The sequence below is a fragment of the Calidris pugnax genome, unplaced genomic scaffold, assembly GCF_001431845.1.
Source record: "Calidris pugnax isolate Ruff unplaced genomic scaffold, ASM143184v1 scaffold15, whole genome shotgun sequence".
In the NCBI taxonomy this organism is placed as follows: Eukaryota; Metazoa; Chordata; class Aves; order Charadriiformes; family Scolopacidae; genus Calidris; species Calidris pugnax.
In genome coordinates this window covers 1,250,026-1,266,913 of record NW_015090774.1, presented here as the reverse complement: position 1 = coordinate 1,266,913, position 16,888 = coordinate 1,250,026, and the positions used below count along the sequence as shown (strand labels likewise).

General features: G+C 38.2%; 1 protein-coding gene across 1 annotated transcript in view; it reads left to right on the top strand.

The window, feature by feature from the left end:
* The first annotated feature begins 3,767 nt into the window (after window positions 1-3,767).
* Window positions 3,768-16,888, top strand: part of ANXA10 (annexin A10) — a 70,593-nt gene continuing 57,472 nt past the window's right edge. The window contains exons 1-2 of the mRNA XM_014942966.1: window positions 3,768-3,896; window positions 4,884-5,003. Of these exons, the coding sequence (XP_014798452.1) occupies window positions 3,768-3,896; window positions 4,884-5,003 (249 nt within the window). The remainder of the gene's footprint in view (window positions 3,897-4,883; window positions 5,004-16,888) is intronic.

The window sequence follows — 16,888 nt, the reverse complement described above, 5'->3', positions numbered from 1 at the left end:
TTCTCATGGGGTTCAACTTAACATGTCTGCTGGAAATACTACACAGCAGACAGGAAACAGGCCAGGAGATTCCTGGAGTGTGTGGAAGATAATTTCCTGACACAGCCAGTGAGGGAGCCAAATAGGGAAGGTGCCCTGCTGGACCTGTTGTTCACGAATAGAGAAAGACTTGCGTGTGATGTTATGGTTTGAGGCCATCTCGGGCATAGTGACCACAAAATGATAGAGTTTTCAATACCTGGAGAAGTAAGGAAGGGGGTTCAGTGGAACTGCCACCTTGGACTTCCATAGGGCAGACTTTGGCCTGTTTAGGAAACTGGTTGGTAGGTCCCGTGGGAGGCAGTCCTGAAGGACAAAGAAGTTCAAGAAGACTGGACATTCCTCAAGAAAGAAATCTTAAAGGCACAGGTGCTGGCTGTCCCCACATGCTGAAAGACAAGCCAGACAGGAAGAAGAGCAGCCTGTCTGAACACAGAGCTTTGGCCGGAACTCAGGAAAAAGAAAAGGAGAATTTATGACCTTTTGAAGCAAAGGCAGGCAACTCAAGAGGACTACAACATCTCATGAGGATATGTACTGCATACTGCTTAAAAAGCAGTACAGAGTAATAACATTTTGGAGTTAAGGCTGTTGATTGCGAGACACTCAACAAAATGCACATCTTCCAATGTAACTTGGGACAGCAGTCGCTTTGGACAGCAATGATTCTTGTCTTGTAGTGTTCCGAGGATTTTATTGTTTGGTTTGGGCTTTTTGTGGATTTTTTTGAGTTTGGTTTTTTTACCAGGTTTTGGTGTTTTTTCAGGTTTTTTTTGTCTGGGTTTTGGTTGTGGTTTTTTGGTTTTGGTGGGTTGTTTTTTTTTATTTTTGTAGGTTTTTCTGCTTGTTTGGTTGTGGTTTTGTTTAGTTGTGGGTTTTTTGGTTTGTTCCCCCCGTCCCCCACAGCAGTTGGTGCAAAAGGCTACAGCTGACATCAGGGCTCTAAATGGTGTTAAATCCACCTTTTATGGGTAAGCTGCTAATAGATTTTTGTTTAATAATTGATGATAAATCATGCTTCTTTAAGGCTGGGAGGCCTCAAACAGATATGTACTGTTTTTAAGGTGACCCAGTGTTCCAGAAGGGTATATTAAATGCAAGGAAGTGCTACCCTGCTGAGGCCCTCAGATGTCTCACCTGCCAATACTGTATTTTCAGAATCAAGTCCACCTGTTAGGAGCCAAATTTTACTATTCATTTGTTATGGCATAGTTACTCAAATAAAGAGCAAAAAGTTCAATCCTGCATTTTCCTTCAAATTATTTCTAAAACTTGCAGTCTGAACCAATTGATGTCGGTCTTCAAGAAGCTTTCAGTCTTGGGGGGCTTATAAATATATAGATATTTTTATATAAAAATATAAAGGGGACTTATTATAAAGATAGGGACAGACTATTCTGCAGTCTGGTGCAATAGACAATGGGTAATGGCTTTAAACTAAAAGAGAGTAGATTTAGACTAGATACAATGATGACAGTGAAACACTGGCACCCATTGCCCAGAGAGTTTGTAGATGCCCCACATTCCTGGAAACATTCAAGGTAAAGTTGGATGGGGTTCTGAGCAACCTGTCTAGTTGAAGATGTCTCTAATGGTTGCAGGGGGCTTGGACTAGATGACCTTTAAAGGTCTCTTCCAACCCAAACTATTCTGTAATTTTATGAACATACAGGTACAACAAAAGAGTATCACAGTTCACCTGGCAGCTGTCCTGGCTATTTCTGTTTCATATGCATTTAAAACAGTCCCACTTACAATCAGTGTAAGGACTGTTGTGACAAACAGCAGTGTTGTGCCAGAGGGCTGTGCAACCCACCTGCTTCCTTTCACTAGTGTTAGAACTTATGCTTAGTGAAATAAGATTATTATAATATTTTTCAGAGATGATAGCATCCTGGACTTGCATCCACCTTTCTCCCCAGATATGTATGTATAGAATAGTATATAACAAAGAGACATTTATGCATAGCACACTGAAACACAGGAGGACTTTCTGTTGTAAAGATGACATGACTCTTTATCACTTCCAGAAGTGGTGAGAAAGCAATTTTCCAAGTCTTTTACTTGCTTTCACTGTCAGGAAGGATACTGAGTCTGAGGCCGGGGGGTTACTCAAAAACACTGAAGAGCACAGGGATAGGCAACTATTAAAGCCCTTGAATCCTGAGGACAGCTGTGTCAGCCAACCTGCAACCCGGGCTTGTCAGTATTCATTATGCTGTTCCCACAGCAGAAAACAGCTTAAATGCTCATTAAACCTGGAACTTTTCCAGACATTAAAATGGTATGCTGACTTCTCTAGCCTTTCAGATATGCCAGCATCGTACCACCCTCTGTTTTTTATGATTATCTCACCTCCTACACTGAAAAGCCCCATATCTAGGCCACTTTTTTAATTTTTCAAAAATAAATAACATCTGCTGTGCTGTTTCTACTTATGGTTAGTCACACATAAATATATGGGGCATATTAGAAGAATTAAGCAATCTTTATGATAGCACTGCTTGATCATTTAAACACAGATGTTCTCCAATGACAGTTCTTCATACTGACTGATCTTATGATACTAGCTCATAATAATTTCCAGCAGCTAAATTGCAAGGGAAGACAGCTAGAATTCATTCTCAATATTCCTTAGTCATATAAGCAATTGCTGTTTTACCCTAGCCACCCAGTGCGACAGTAAACGAAAGGAGATTGCAGTCAGACTCTCCAATCTGCTCCTGCCGCACAGCATCAGTACACTGTGACTTACCCTCAGCAGAGGCAGGCTCCAGCTCTATCATCGCTCCCCCTCCACTTAGAGGTTTCTTTTTCCTGAATGAATCCCTGCACTCTATAAAGAAAAACAATGTCTTGCATCTCCTCTTATTCAGGGCTTATTTTCTTAGAATGGCACAACAAAACCCACCAACTGTAACTTGCCTTCCTGTTTTATGTTATTCTTTGATGGACATCATTTATAAATTAACAGACAGGCAACTAAAATCGAAAGCAGACAGAGGAGAAGTGCTCCTAAATTAATATTTGGTTGTTGAATTGGAACAACTTAAAAAATGTATAGGACTCATAGGAGCAGCTCTCAGCAACTTAGTCTGAGTTATTAGTTTACAGACATGGAAGGGTGTTACAAAGCTCAAAGTGAAGCTTATATCAAAAGAGAAATGCATAATGGGGGAGAAATCTCTGCAATAAAAGGCAGAGAGTGAAATAAAATTAAAATCCTTACCTACATAGGTCCTTTAAATCGCAGGCACCATCATGCCAGCTAAAACAGCCATGGAAACAACCATGAGAAAAAAGAAACTCCTATTCCTATTTTCTCCTAAAGTAGGCATAAAAATGTGAGAGACTTTCTCTTCTTTGCTCAGTTAAACTTAACTCAAAAATAGAACATCCCCATACCACACTCCATTTTCCATCCCACCCCCTTTACATATTTCAGAAAGCAACCATCTGGTAGTCAGCTGAGATAATTATTCCTACTGCCACCTCCTTAGGCACTGCAATAGCTTCACCTGTCCCCTTTAACCTTCCCTGGAACATCTCATATGGCCTGAAACTGTCCTGGAGATCGACCCTTTCCTTTCCAAGCTTTTGATTTATGTTACACATGATCTTGAATTAGCACAATCACATTCAGAGTCTGTAAAAGAAGCTACAGATATTTGCAGGTTACGATTCCAAGTTCAGACTGGATAAGGACAACATCCTTATCTTGGGTAAGGATGTTGGACGAAACACAGTATGACCATGTAATAAAGCACAGGAATAATATTATTCAGAGGCCTTTGGTTGGTTTTTTTGGTGGTGCTGGTGGTTTCATTGCACTCACAATCAACTATGAAATTCAGAAAGTATGCAGGATAATGTCATAAAGCAGTATTTTGAAGTCAAGAAATAATGTTGATCACTGAGCCACGGCACATTCTGGCCACTTTCTCACTCTAGCATGCGCCTGCTGCCAGGCAGGCAGCTGAGCTCGAAACAGCAGATTTTTAAGTCAGGTTAATATATGATACAAAACTTGAAGACCTCCTCACCCCACCCAAGATTAACCTTGAACTCACAGCAATACCCATACAGAATCACAGAATGATATGGGGTTGGAAGGGACCTCTGGAGATCATCTAGTCCAACTCCCCTGCCACAGCAGGTCCACCTAGAGCAGGTTGCACAGGAACGTGTCCAGGCGGGTTTTGAATGTCTCCAGAGAAGGAGACTCCACCACCTCTCTGGGCAGCCTGTTCCAGTGCTCTGCCACCCTCAAAGTAAAGAAGTTCCTTCTCATGTTTAGATGGAACTTTTTATATTCAAGTTTGTGCCCGCTACCTCTTGCCCTGTCCAATGCATATGTGCCAACACACATTCAAAGTAATCTTCATAATTTGTTTTTAAAAGAGGTGCCTATTTTGAAAATAAAGGTAGATGAGAACATCAGTTTTGTAATTAGGTAGATGAGAAGATCAGCAAACACAATTAGCTAAGGAAGACTAAGGACTCAAAACTGAAAGATGTAGAATTGCTAACTAAAGTAGATTTCTTCTGTTATAAAACACTGAAAAAAATACAATACATATTAGACAGTCCTTAAAGATGACTCCATGCATCTTAGAGGAACCATAATACCACCAAAATATGAAATAGCAACCAACAGAACCGATAGGCAAATGAAACAGAAAAAAATTGCCAGTACTTATATATCACAAACTACAGCAGCCTGTCAGAAGTTTGCCATTGGTGTTTTTTCTTTTCCTTCCTTACATTAGCCTGCTAGTTTCTTTACTTTGTTTTTTGTTTGTTTGTTTTAAATTTTACTAATGTACTGTTTCTTTGTCTACCAGTTCGTGATTCCCCATCACAAACTGCTAGATGAAGGACTGCAAGCTGAGGGGGAGCCACAGGGTTCCATTGCCCTGTGTGAAGTGGCAATGGATCTGCGTCCAGCTGCCCTGTGGCACGCTGTAAATTTTCCTGTAAAAATCACAGAGGCACAACACAAACCTGATTGAGAGTTAGTGAGCCATGGATGTTGGGAAGCGTGTGAATTCCAGCAACTGTGTATCAGACAATTCTCTTCCCAGATATCTCCCATTGTTCTCAAGACTGGGTATTTAATGTTGTATAGTAGCTTTCACACATCGCTAACCACATTTATAAAAGCACGAGTTCACTTCCCCGCAAGTGCATTTACCAGTCACCAACTGACATACTGGTTTTTTCATTTATGACCAGCAACATATTTGTCAACACAATCTTAAGATCATTGCTTACCTTCATATACTTTTACAGTAAAAAAAAAATAAGCCTAGAAAATACCATACCCCCTGCAAGCTACGAAATAAACACTGTGCTGCTCCCATGCCACTGCGGTGGAGGGTGCTGGCCAGTGAAGCACTTAGAGATCTAAAAGTCACACCAGTGGATATAGTCTCCTGGCTGCCCAAGAGTTTGAGCAAAGGCAGAAAATAGCCTATTTCAGAGGCATGGTTTCTCTTCATACAGCAATGGTTTTGCTAGTGGCAAAATAACTTCCTACAACTATGCTTAGATCATTCACAGACAACCCCTTTCATTTGAGCCATTCACACAGAGGGAGTGGGCAATTTTTAGGAAAAGGAAAATGTAACCAATTCCTATGATGCTTCGGGGACTATTCCTCAGAAATAATAGGTCACAGGATGTAACTAGAGACAGTGATGAGTTTCAGATATCTCTATAGCAACTACATTTATTTAAAAAAAAAAGTAAAACCTTTTTGCATCATATAAATAGTGGTGTCTGTCTCAGGGAGTTGTGTTGACTGCTGTACACACATCACTGCTGCTTCTTTGAAACCAGCTCTTGTATCTTCTGCCTACTAAGAAAAATGGTGTTTAGCTACAGAGGCAAATGAAGATTTTGCACTGGTCTCTAAGTATTAGTAATGTTTCTGACAGGCGCAAAGGGAGAGTGTCATTTAAATATAATTTTAAAAAGATGATTGCTTTATAATTTAGAAAACATGATTGTTTTCTAAAAAATCTTCACTGCTGAATAGCAGACATCTGCATAAATACAACAGCACTCGAGTGAATCAGACTCTCATTCTCTTCCTTCACTAGCTGACTGAATAGTGAACTATTTCTTTTCTCACCTGAAACTTTATTTTTTACAACCAAACCTTTACTTTAATAGTGCTTGGTATTTCCTGATTCACACAGACCTAAATTTGTGCACACTTTCATGGAGGTAACTGGCAGGAAATTGCATTTATGCTAATATAAATAATATGAATAATATGCAGCTTTCATAGCTCCATAGTGATGTAGACAGGATGTTTCCAGAGCTCAACCTTGCTTAAAGGCCACCTTGTCAAGCAGCAACTCTAGAAACTGCAAGTATGGAAGTTATAAAAATGTAAGCTGAGCTGTGGGCTGAATTGCCTGGGAAGCTTCACACCAATTCTAAGTAGGAACCAACACACGAAATAAACTGAGAAACACTCATGGCAGATCAATGTACTATACCGACCTGCAGATCAAAAACTGCTTTCCCTACTGCTCCTAATTTAAACCTTTGATCAGAAACAGAAAAAGAAACTATAACTGCTATTAAAGCCAGGAGAGAGAAACAAAAGTGATTTCAGTCATGGGAGATTTAGGGCCAGCTGTTCCAACCAGGGTGTATATACGAGCACAGGTGGTTCACAGATGGAAAGGGCACACTTGAAAAAAAAAAAAAAAAAGGCCACCTTGTCAAGCAGCAACTCTAGAAACTGCAAGTATGGAAGTTATAAAAATGTAAGCTGAGCTGTGGGCTGAATTGCCTGGGAAGCTTCACACCAATTCTAAGTAGGAACCAACACACGAAATAAACTGAGAAACACTCATGGCAGATCAATGTACTATACCGACCTGCAGATCAAAAACTGCTTTCCCTACTGCTCCTAATTTAAACCTTTGATCAGAAACAGAAAAAGAAACTATAACTGCTATTAAAGCCAGGAGAGAGAAACAAAAGTGATTTCAGTCATGGGAGATTTAGGGCCAGCTGTTCCAACCAGGGTGTATATACGAGCACAGGTGGTTCACAGATGGAAAAAAAAAAAAAAAAAAAAAAAAAAAAAAAGCAAGCATACTTTTTAAGAAATGTGGATGATACAACTATGTCTACCGCAGGCTGCTGAGGAGACTTAGCTCTTCCATACGGGGTTGCTAAACCCTAAGCCGAGTTGACTGAAACTAGAGATTGTTGCCAGTGGCAGCAAGTAACTTGATGTCCTCTGATTCATTTTTCTGATTTGGAGTGCAAAAGTGTTTCCAAAACTATCCCTAATGAGGAAATTCACAAACACACACCTCCCAACCCCTTTTTTCATTCACATATCAATTTTAAAAGATGTATCCATCTCAAAACTTTGGTGTCAGCAATTATAATTGTCCCCAAGTACCATGCCATTTCATTGCAACAAAAAAGGATGAATTTGATCCGTAACGGAAGATTATCTATTTCAAACAGTATTCATTAACAACAACCTTTAATAAGTCTTAGAAGTAATGAAAAAAAAAGAGTCCAACATTTCCAGCATATATAATTACTTCATCCTAACTAAATAAATTTGCCTAGAGTTTTGCAATACAGAAATATACAGTAACTTAAGAACAGATTTCAAATAGATATATCCACAGTATTAAACAAGTTTAGGGACAGTTTGCAAAGTATCTGCATTGGCTGAGAGCTCATTGCAGCCTCATAATTCAAATATTTATTCGGTCTCTGGGAGTTTTGAAGTCCATACAGAATTATTTGCTTCTGTGATAACAGTGCAGTGATAATAGCTGGCTAAAATAGGTCCACATGAGCCTGGTTTAGAAGGAATTTTTGCCTCTAACAGCCACTCTGCCCTGTAAAGAGCTGGAATAAAAAGCACAAGTAGATTTGTTGTTGACTTGTGTTGCTCTACAAGATTTCAGAGATATAGATGCATTTGAATGAACTACCGTGTAATGAAACTAGGTGACTTTTCAATTCATTGATCAAAGTGCTTGTAGCTCACATTTTGAGTCAAGCAAAGTAGTGAAACAGTAACTATCGAACAAATAGATTTCATCTGTCAGATTCTCAGGAATCACATAACAACTTACATTCCTGAAAGAAAAACTTAATTTTTTACATCAAAAGAAAGTTTAAAGACTTTCTTACCTGCCAATACAATTCTAAACAGTGGCATATTTTTAATATGTTCTCAGAGCTGCAAGAAATATGGAACACAGACAGCATCTTCACTCAACAAACAGAACAAGATAAAAACAAACTGGGGATTAATAAACTGCATTCTGCCAAGTATTTTTTACCTTACCAATAAAATGAACACTCTCAAGGATTCTTGTTTGAAGGAAAATAATTCATCTCCCTACTTTCAGGAGGTTGAGCATGCCTCAAGAGGTTTTTTTTCCCCTTCAGCATGGCTTTTTTTCTTGGGTTTTTTGGTTGTTGGTCATTTTTGTTGTTTGTTTCTACACACTTTCCTACATAATATATTGTTCCTTAACATAAGAGATTTCTGTTTAGTAAGATAGAATGTTTGTGAGAGGTAATCTATACTGCTGTCTTAAACCATCCCAAATACTTTTTCCAGACCTCAGACTGATATTTCCACTGTTACTTTAATCCAATAATTACCAGTGTAATTTCTTTTTAGCGTCATTCCATATACTGAAAGCAGTAAAAACCATAAAGCTGAAAAAGGCAAAAATTACCACCACCAAAAAATAATTGAAAAATTTAAATATTGGAAGATGTAAGTCAATAAATGCTGATATTAACCAGGAGTTCTGGGTATTTCTCAGGAGCATGATAGCAGAAGAACAGGAAATAACCAATTAGGCTGCTAAAGGCACTCCAATTTTTCTTCTATCTATTCCAACAACATGTGGGTTTGTGAAGGGAAGCTGGTTCCAGTGCTTATTCCCTTTCACAGCTGGTATTCCTATTCCATGCATTCTCTTCAGATTGCTTCCCTCAAGGACTTCAGGCATAAAAACATTACAGAGCAACAGAAGTCCATTTCCCAGAAAACATTATGGGCAAGAAACCGAATTTATTTTTTCATCATATAATAACTTGTACACCCATCTAGTTATTTTTAGCCAAAGTCACAAGGAATCTGTGGCTGCCAGACTAGCTATTTTGAAAAAAAGTTTTTTTACTAAAAGAAATCTATTCACAATTATTTTAAGAAAAATTTTATTGCGATTTATTGAACCTATAGCATGTACTACCCCAGCAATTAGTTGTATGTTTAATCACTATCTTAATCAGATTCCTTTACCTACTGTCTCTAGTTTATTTACGCTTTGTATACCTTGCAGGTCAAGATCAGGATTCAATATTAAGTAGAGCAAAGAAAAAAGTATTAGTTTTTTTGTAGTTTAGTCAGTCATCAGCTATTGAACCTATCAGAAAGACCCTATAAGATAAGAGCATCAGTATGTTTTTCCAAGGAACTAAAATAGCTGAAAGGCAACAAAACAAATTCATTACACAAATTTAATTACTGCATTTGCCTCACCTTGGTGAGCTTTCTCTCTCTAAAAAAGCAGGAGGAAAAAGAAATCCTCATTTAAATATTGGTGGTTTCCCAACAAGTGTAACATTGACCCTACTTGAGCCATGTGGTATGTGAAACACAGGTTGTTTGGACCACACCTAACCCAAAGTTACTCTTAGTGCCCCTGGGAACCACATTCTGGTGTGGTGCCCCTGGCAAGGACCTGGATTTCAGCTCCTGCTTTTCCAGGGCACACTTCCACGTACACAGCTGTACCCACTGCTTGTGAATCAGAGCCTTTTTTCCATTTCTCCACCACCTCAAAAAACATTTAACCACATCATAGCCTCTCCTATGTTGATCTGAGCTCCACAGGTTTATGTTATTGACTGAAGCCTCCACTGATTTACCAATTACTAAACAAAAGAGCATTGAGCTACTCACTCCTTTAGCCTGGAGGGAAGGTCAGCTGCTCCAAGGAGTTTAGACCCAAATCATACCTGTAGTCAGTTTAGAAGTGATTCAACTTTGTGAGTTTAGAAATCAAGATGGTAGGAAGCAGTAAAACACAGGGGTAAACAGTACAGCTAACTTACTCGCACAATTGTTCCAGCACTCCACTCTCTTTCCTTTCTTCCTACATACACACTTCTGAAATGAACTGAAAGCATGATGTATTGCAGGCTTTTTTCAAAACTGCAATGTGACTGCATATGCACAACAGGTCTGCTCACTGGAAAAATATTCAAAGACAGAAGGATCACATTCATCTCTCTCACAAGAACTAAAATATATGATGTGATTTATGTAGCTCATCTGAGCTGGTTGAATTTAAAATATTCATACAAACCCTCCACAGACAGTTAAAAATCTGGAAATGCTTACCGAAATATTTTGCTAGGAACTCCAAGTACTAAAAATATGAAGAAGGAGGAAGAATCATAAAATAGTATATTGTTTACCAGCTATTCCATCACATTTAATTGCAACCAAGATGGTCATGCAAGATCTGACCGTTGTTTGTATCCCTTATTCTCCCTCAGTGTTTCAGTGTTCCTGAAAGCAATACTTGACCTCCAAAACAAAAATCTTAATGGTGCTTATACAGAGGGATTTTTGTACAGACTTTTCAGTTAATCCTTCCTTTCTGCAACTTAGGAAATGGCAAACAGTATAATGGAAATATTTAGAATCACAGATCCTACTTCTTGGCAACTTTTTTCAAATACTGAATTCTTTTGATAATTACCACATGCAACATAGGTGCACACAGGTAAATATAGCAGGAAAAACAATTTATTAACCTATTTTTGAGTAAGTATTGATCACATAATGTTTGATTATGAAACTATTTTTACTTGCAAGAATATTTTATTTCAAATAAGTGCTGAAAATACCATACAAATTCATAAAGTGTGGAGGAAAATCCCACTAAAAAGTACAATTGCCACCCAGAAAAATGGTAAACATTTTTGTGAATATATATTATGCATATCAAACTCTGCAGTCTTGCTACTTATTTAGGTCAAAAATTTTGTATTCTGAACTGATTCTAATATTGCATATGATGACACAATTAAAATTCCTCATACTACATACAATGTTTTCTATCATAAATTACACATACCTTTATTTACATAGTTATGTGTGAGAAAATACTAGACATTGCAGTAATAAGAGGTCATTTTCTAATTTTTTAAGAACTTTAGGTCAAGTTTTACTTGTCAACAGCCCATTTGGACAGAAAAGAATAATGTATGCTCTTCCTCGATCACTTTTTTTTCTTGCTTAATGCCAAGATCCTTCAAAGGAATAAACTTCAAGAGAGCAGTGACAACTCATTTTATACTCTATTTCTTGTCTGCTGTGTAATTTCATTAATATTTCATCCAAAGTTGCCTTTTTTGTATAGCAACAGCCTCCTCCAAAAGATATCTTACAATATTTCCAATGCCAGAAATTTAAGACAGATGATTTATTCCGTATCCCTTTTTTTAAGAAGAAATACCTGATGTCAGCAAATTTTTTTTAACTGGAGGATGTTTGCCTACTATTCACAAATTCAATTACCCTTCCTTGATATGGAACAGCCTTTTACATTATTTTATTTTGCAGTTTCAAGTTTTCTTCCTGCTGATTTTTGCTTTGCTTGCTTATTTAAGTCTGCCTGCCATCTTTTGATGATGTGTCAGCAGGTCTCATCGTGGGGGAAACAAACAACAGTCAAGAAGTAAAAAGCAGCTTCAGTTCACACTTTGAATCAAGTTAAGGTGCAGATTTCTTGTTTCCCTGCCAAGATGAAATCCTTCTAGTAGCAGATGCAACAAAAGTGACTTGTCCCTCCCTTTACATTCCACCTGTACTGAGTCTGGATTTTCCCCCACCCTGTTCAGCTAATCTATGAGAAAACAAGTTATAAAGACAATACACCTTGGCTCCATAGCTTTACAAAATGTGCTGTTCTGGAACCACAGGAATGAATGTTTGCATCATTGTTTGTGAGCAAATACCGAGTGACAGGAGACATTGATGCACTCAACCAGGTTTTATTAATCATATCCCCAAAATGAGGATATGATGCATAGATATGCATATCATATGCATAGATAGGTCTCAGAGGTCATGAATTCAGCCAATATCTACATTTGAAAAGAAGAGTCTGCTCAGAAAAATGCAATAATCATAAGCCACAAATTACTATTAACCTAAGAGTAATCATATGAAGCGACCAGTGCGAACACTTGTTTTTGATATGGGTTTTTTTCATACTGCCCAAAAATAACACAACACCAACTTTGTGTTTACAGCAGGCCTAAGCATTTCAGGCCCGAAGCAATTCACAGTGCTTGCAGTTATATTTAAACCAGCTCTCAAGAACCCGAAGTGTACTCTTGCTCTCCATCACCACCTCAGATGTCAAGCTCCCCTATCTCTCCCGGCCAGAGTCTTGACTGACAAAAGACTTGCTTCCACAGGAGTACAAATCCTTCTTGACAATTGCACACATTTCACAGCACAAGATGCATTTCTCTCCTGTTTCTCGTTTCCCCAGGATGGCCTCTTTCTATTCTCAGGTCTCACCTGACTTGGTAACTAAGAGTTAGGAGTACAGGTTAGACAAAGTATCCCGTGCAAGGGTTCAGCTGACCTGGAAGCACTGACTCGCATCTGGTTTTGTCATCAATGATCTGTTGCACGGTGACATCAGTCCCTTCTTCAGGCTTTCAAAAAAACCTGACGTTAAATATTTATCTGTGGTCCTCTCAGAAACCAGATGGTGCCTATTCTTTGCCATGTCAGTGGAAATAGGGAGTTGTACCTTTAAAAGTTATTTGAAAAACAGAAAGGGAGGCACAGTCATTCTGTACCTTGATAAGGGAAACCAGAAGTTTCACGGATCCTGTCGTCCCCTAAGCATATGTCTCCCTCTACCCATGCTTTGGGAGAGCTTAACAAAGGGTAAATTTCTTCTTTCCAAACATTGATAGAGGACAAAAGAAAAAAATCAAGAAGAATTTATTAAGCAATGGATCAAAAAGCAAAATAATGTGATGGTAAAAGACCATCAAAAAGGAAGGCGAATAGCATCCTGGCTTGTATCAGAAATTGTGTGGCCAGAAGGACCAGGGAAGTGATTGTCCCCCCGTACTTAGCACTGTGAGGCCACACCTTAAATACTGTGTTCAGTTTTGGACCCCTCACTATAAGGAACACATTGAGGTGCTGGAGAATGTCCAAAGAAGGGCAACAAATGTGGGGAAGGGTCTAGAGCACAAGTCTGATGAGGAGCAGCTGAGGCAAATTTTAGATCACAGCTTAATTTCTAAGAAGTGGAGGAACTGCATGAGCTTTGCAATTCTATAACAAAATGGAAAAAACAGCCTTATGTTAAGGCATGGCAATGCAAAACTTTTGAAAGAGTCTTCACTCAATCTGTTTCTGCAAAACTTTAGATCTTAGGTGCTAAATTTTCCATTACTTTCTCTTGCTGTTGTGAATCTAGGCTTAAATGGGTTTATCCCACCCAAACATGATTTTGGAAGAAAGCTGCACAGAGATGCTACACAGAGGAAGAGAGATATCCAACCCCAGACATTCAGCTAGTCAGAGAAATTTCTCCATGGAGGCAGTCAACATCTACTCATTCCAGTTATCTTTTTCCAAAGCTTCACTGCTTCTGTTACCCCTTTCCCTTATATTATTTCTTTTATTTCCAGCCTCCCCTCTAATGACCTTGGAAAGGTATCTGCCATTCCTCAGCTGCTGATGTTTCTGGTATGATGCATCTTTTGCTCATTGTAGGCTCTGCTTTGTCTAGCTTGATTGTAAGCACTCATCCAGATATGTTATTATTACCATGCAAAAATATCATTGATGCCATGGAGAACAGTAAGATTTATGTGCTGCCACCCAAGTGACTGGGGATACAGAAATTAGCAACTAAATCAGATCCTGTGACTTTTAATAGAAAATTTGTGAGAGTGATTACAAGTCATTTCTCCAGGACAATCTTACCATTCATGATAGGTTGGTCACTCAAGCCAACCAGCCAAGTTTTACCTTTTCTGTTTTTTTATTTAATATATTCACAACTAGGACAAGGGCCGCATAGCAATGACTTCAACAGAATACAGTAACTCCAGACACAGAAAAAGTAACTGTTTTAAAGAAAATGTTATAGTCCAAAGTATTTTGTAAAAGGCCTCTGTAAATGGTTCGCTGAGGGCAGAAATATCATACTTTGAATGTAATAGTTGAAACAGCCAATTCAAAAAAATCTCAGAGTAGGAAGATAAAGTTAGTATGATAGTCTGTGATTTTTCAGGTTATATTAGTCTGACTGCTAGAACTCTGGCGAGGGTTATCCTAGATTTCTGAGGGGGTTCACCATACTGCAGAGCTGAACTTGCCAGCCACAACTGTTTCAGTGTTTCACTGCTCAGGCTTCCGTAACCGTATTACACATTTTCAGCCAATGCTTACAAATCATATTCAGAAGCACTAGCAAGGTACTAGGAGATGAAAACAGATCCTGAAGCACTGAAATGTTTCCAAAGATGTTCTGCTGCATTTCTAAAATGAGGTTTCACCTTCTTTTTGATTACTCCTTGTCTAAAGACAAATTAACACAGAAAAATAATGGCATTTATTTAGAGTCAGTTAATATATTCTGAGTTATTGCATTAAATGCGGCTATCATTTAGGGGAACAGTACAATTTAGGTCTAGGTGGACTTAGCAATAAATAGCTTATGGGTGACTAAGTACCTTCTAGCTCATCATATATAGACATATTTCTATTCTTCTGATGGTTGTTAAAGGTGACAAGTAAAATGACTTTTGGCAGTTGTACTCAGTTCCCTGGGGAACAAGAGTCAAATTCAGAATACATGCAATAAAAGAATGTTGTATAAGTGTGTTACTGAATTTGACAGGTTGAAACAGTCTTGGTAGGATAGCAAGGACAGACTGAAACAAATCAGCTGCCCTAAAGGTGTCCACAGTGTTTGGATATTATATCCAAGTGGCATAAATGCTGTAAAATTAACATACTGCTTCCTTATAGCAAAAAATGTTTCACTCATTTGATTTTGGTCATCATGCCTCATACCCTCCTGCCCCCCACTCTAAGCTACAGCTTGTGTAAAGACCTTGATGCAACACGAATTCATATGTGCAGGGTAAAGATAGTGTAACTGTGTTGCCTTGTAATAATGGGCTTTATGCTCTGTACTGAATTTGTAAGGTCTCAGAGGTGAGGCTTGACTGGCTTGGTCTATCTAGCTTTTTCTTGACCTGCCTATGATCTTCCTTTATTTTGGTTAGCTCTAACAGCAAATCTTCCTAATTGACCAGGTTGTAGGCCTAATTGGTTTTACCTGTGTTTATCTTCTATAGTACAATCATACTTTTTATACAGACAGCGTTAACAAGGAGTTATTCCATACAGAATGAGATATTTATGGATAACAAAATAATACAGAGAAACTCAGGCCCCGTGCAATAGCAGAGGCTTAGGAACTGGAGAGATAGGATGGAGTAGAGAGGAGTACAGGCATGAGAAAATAAAAGACAGGGCACAGGCTGGCATTGGAAACCGTGCAACAACTCACCAGTGGTCACTAAAAAAAGAAAAAAAATGGACCGGGAACTGGAAAAAAGTGGGCTTACGCGTAACAAAGCAGTAGTAACCAACACGTGTGAAAGTCATGAAATTTAGATGTGAAGTAGAGCTGCAGACCAATGAAGAATCACAACCGATGAAGTAAAAGAAAAGGTTTAAAAGTGTGTTAACAAACAAACAAAACTGCCCCCACACAGATCTTTGGGCAACCACTGACCTTACATTTCAGAAGCATAGGGGAAGGGAACAGTTTCTGACCCTTGCCCTCATAAGTGTGAATAACAATTTTAACTCTATTTACATTATTCTTAAACTTTCTGCAAAGATGTATTCTTTCTCTTTCTGTAATAATTACATTTGGACCAGTAGTGGTTCTTGGATTAGACTACTAAGATTTCAATTATGTTAGCAATGAATTCTTGGCTTTTTGTGAGCTGTGTTTTGGTTTTCCCCACAAGAAAAGATTTTAAGTGTAATAATGGTTGGCAGTTCTAGCTACATAGAAGTTAAAAAAAAAATAATAGAAATTTTGAATTTGCTAAGGAAAGGTCATCTTCTGCAGAGTAGTTGTATTTCCGTATGTAATTTATTCATTTAGTAATAATTAATAAAAAAGGGGAAGAGATTATTCAATTTTTTTTGCTTACCCTCCCAAATACTTCTGTAATGTTGTGGTGTGCCAATGGGACTGTATCTCTAATTTTGACAACACTGAATTCTATTCTCCTTCATGGCATAACATTTTATTGTCAAACAGCAAGTTACTTAAGCCATAAGATTAGAAGGACCCTCGGAGGCCAAAATGTTAGTCTCTAGTATGTCAGAAAACCTACTCCTACTGCTGCTCCAATTAGTTACATTTTGTGTAAATATGCAACATTTATACTTATTTGTTCCTGTGCCAATATTTGTTCTGGTCATTCATTACCCAAAAATTATTTTATTGTTAAATTGCATCATGCTTTGGTTCCTTTTGTTCTCAGTGCTGTCCAGCTGCTTCTGTTCTTGCTCTCCACATTTTCTTGAGAGTCTGTCAGCACATTGTAAATGTACGTTGAGCAGTACATTTTTAAAACATACTTTTTGTGCCTCAGTTATGAAATTATTAAAAATTATCAGTCCCAAGCTCAAAGGAACACCACTTGAAATCTCTTTTTTGTTTCTCCAGTAATTCCCCTGTCAGTACAACTCACT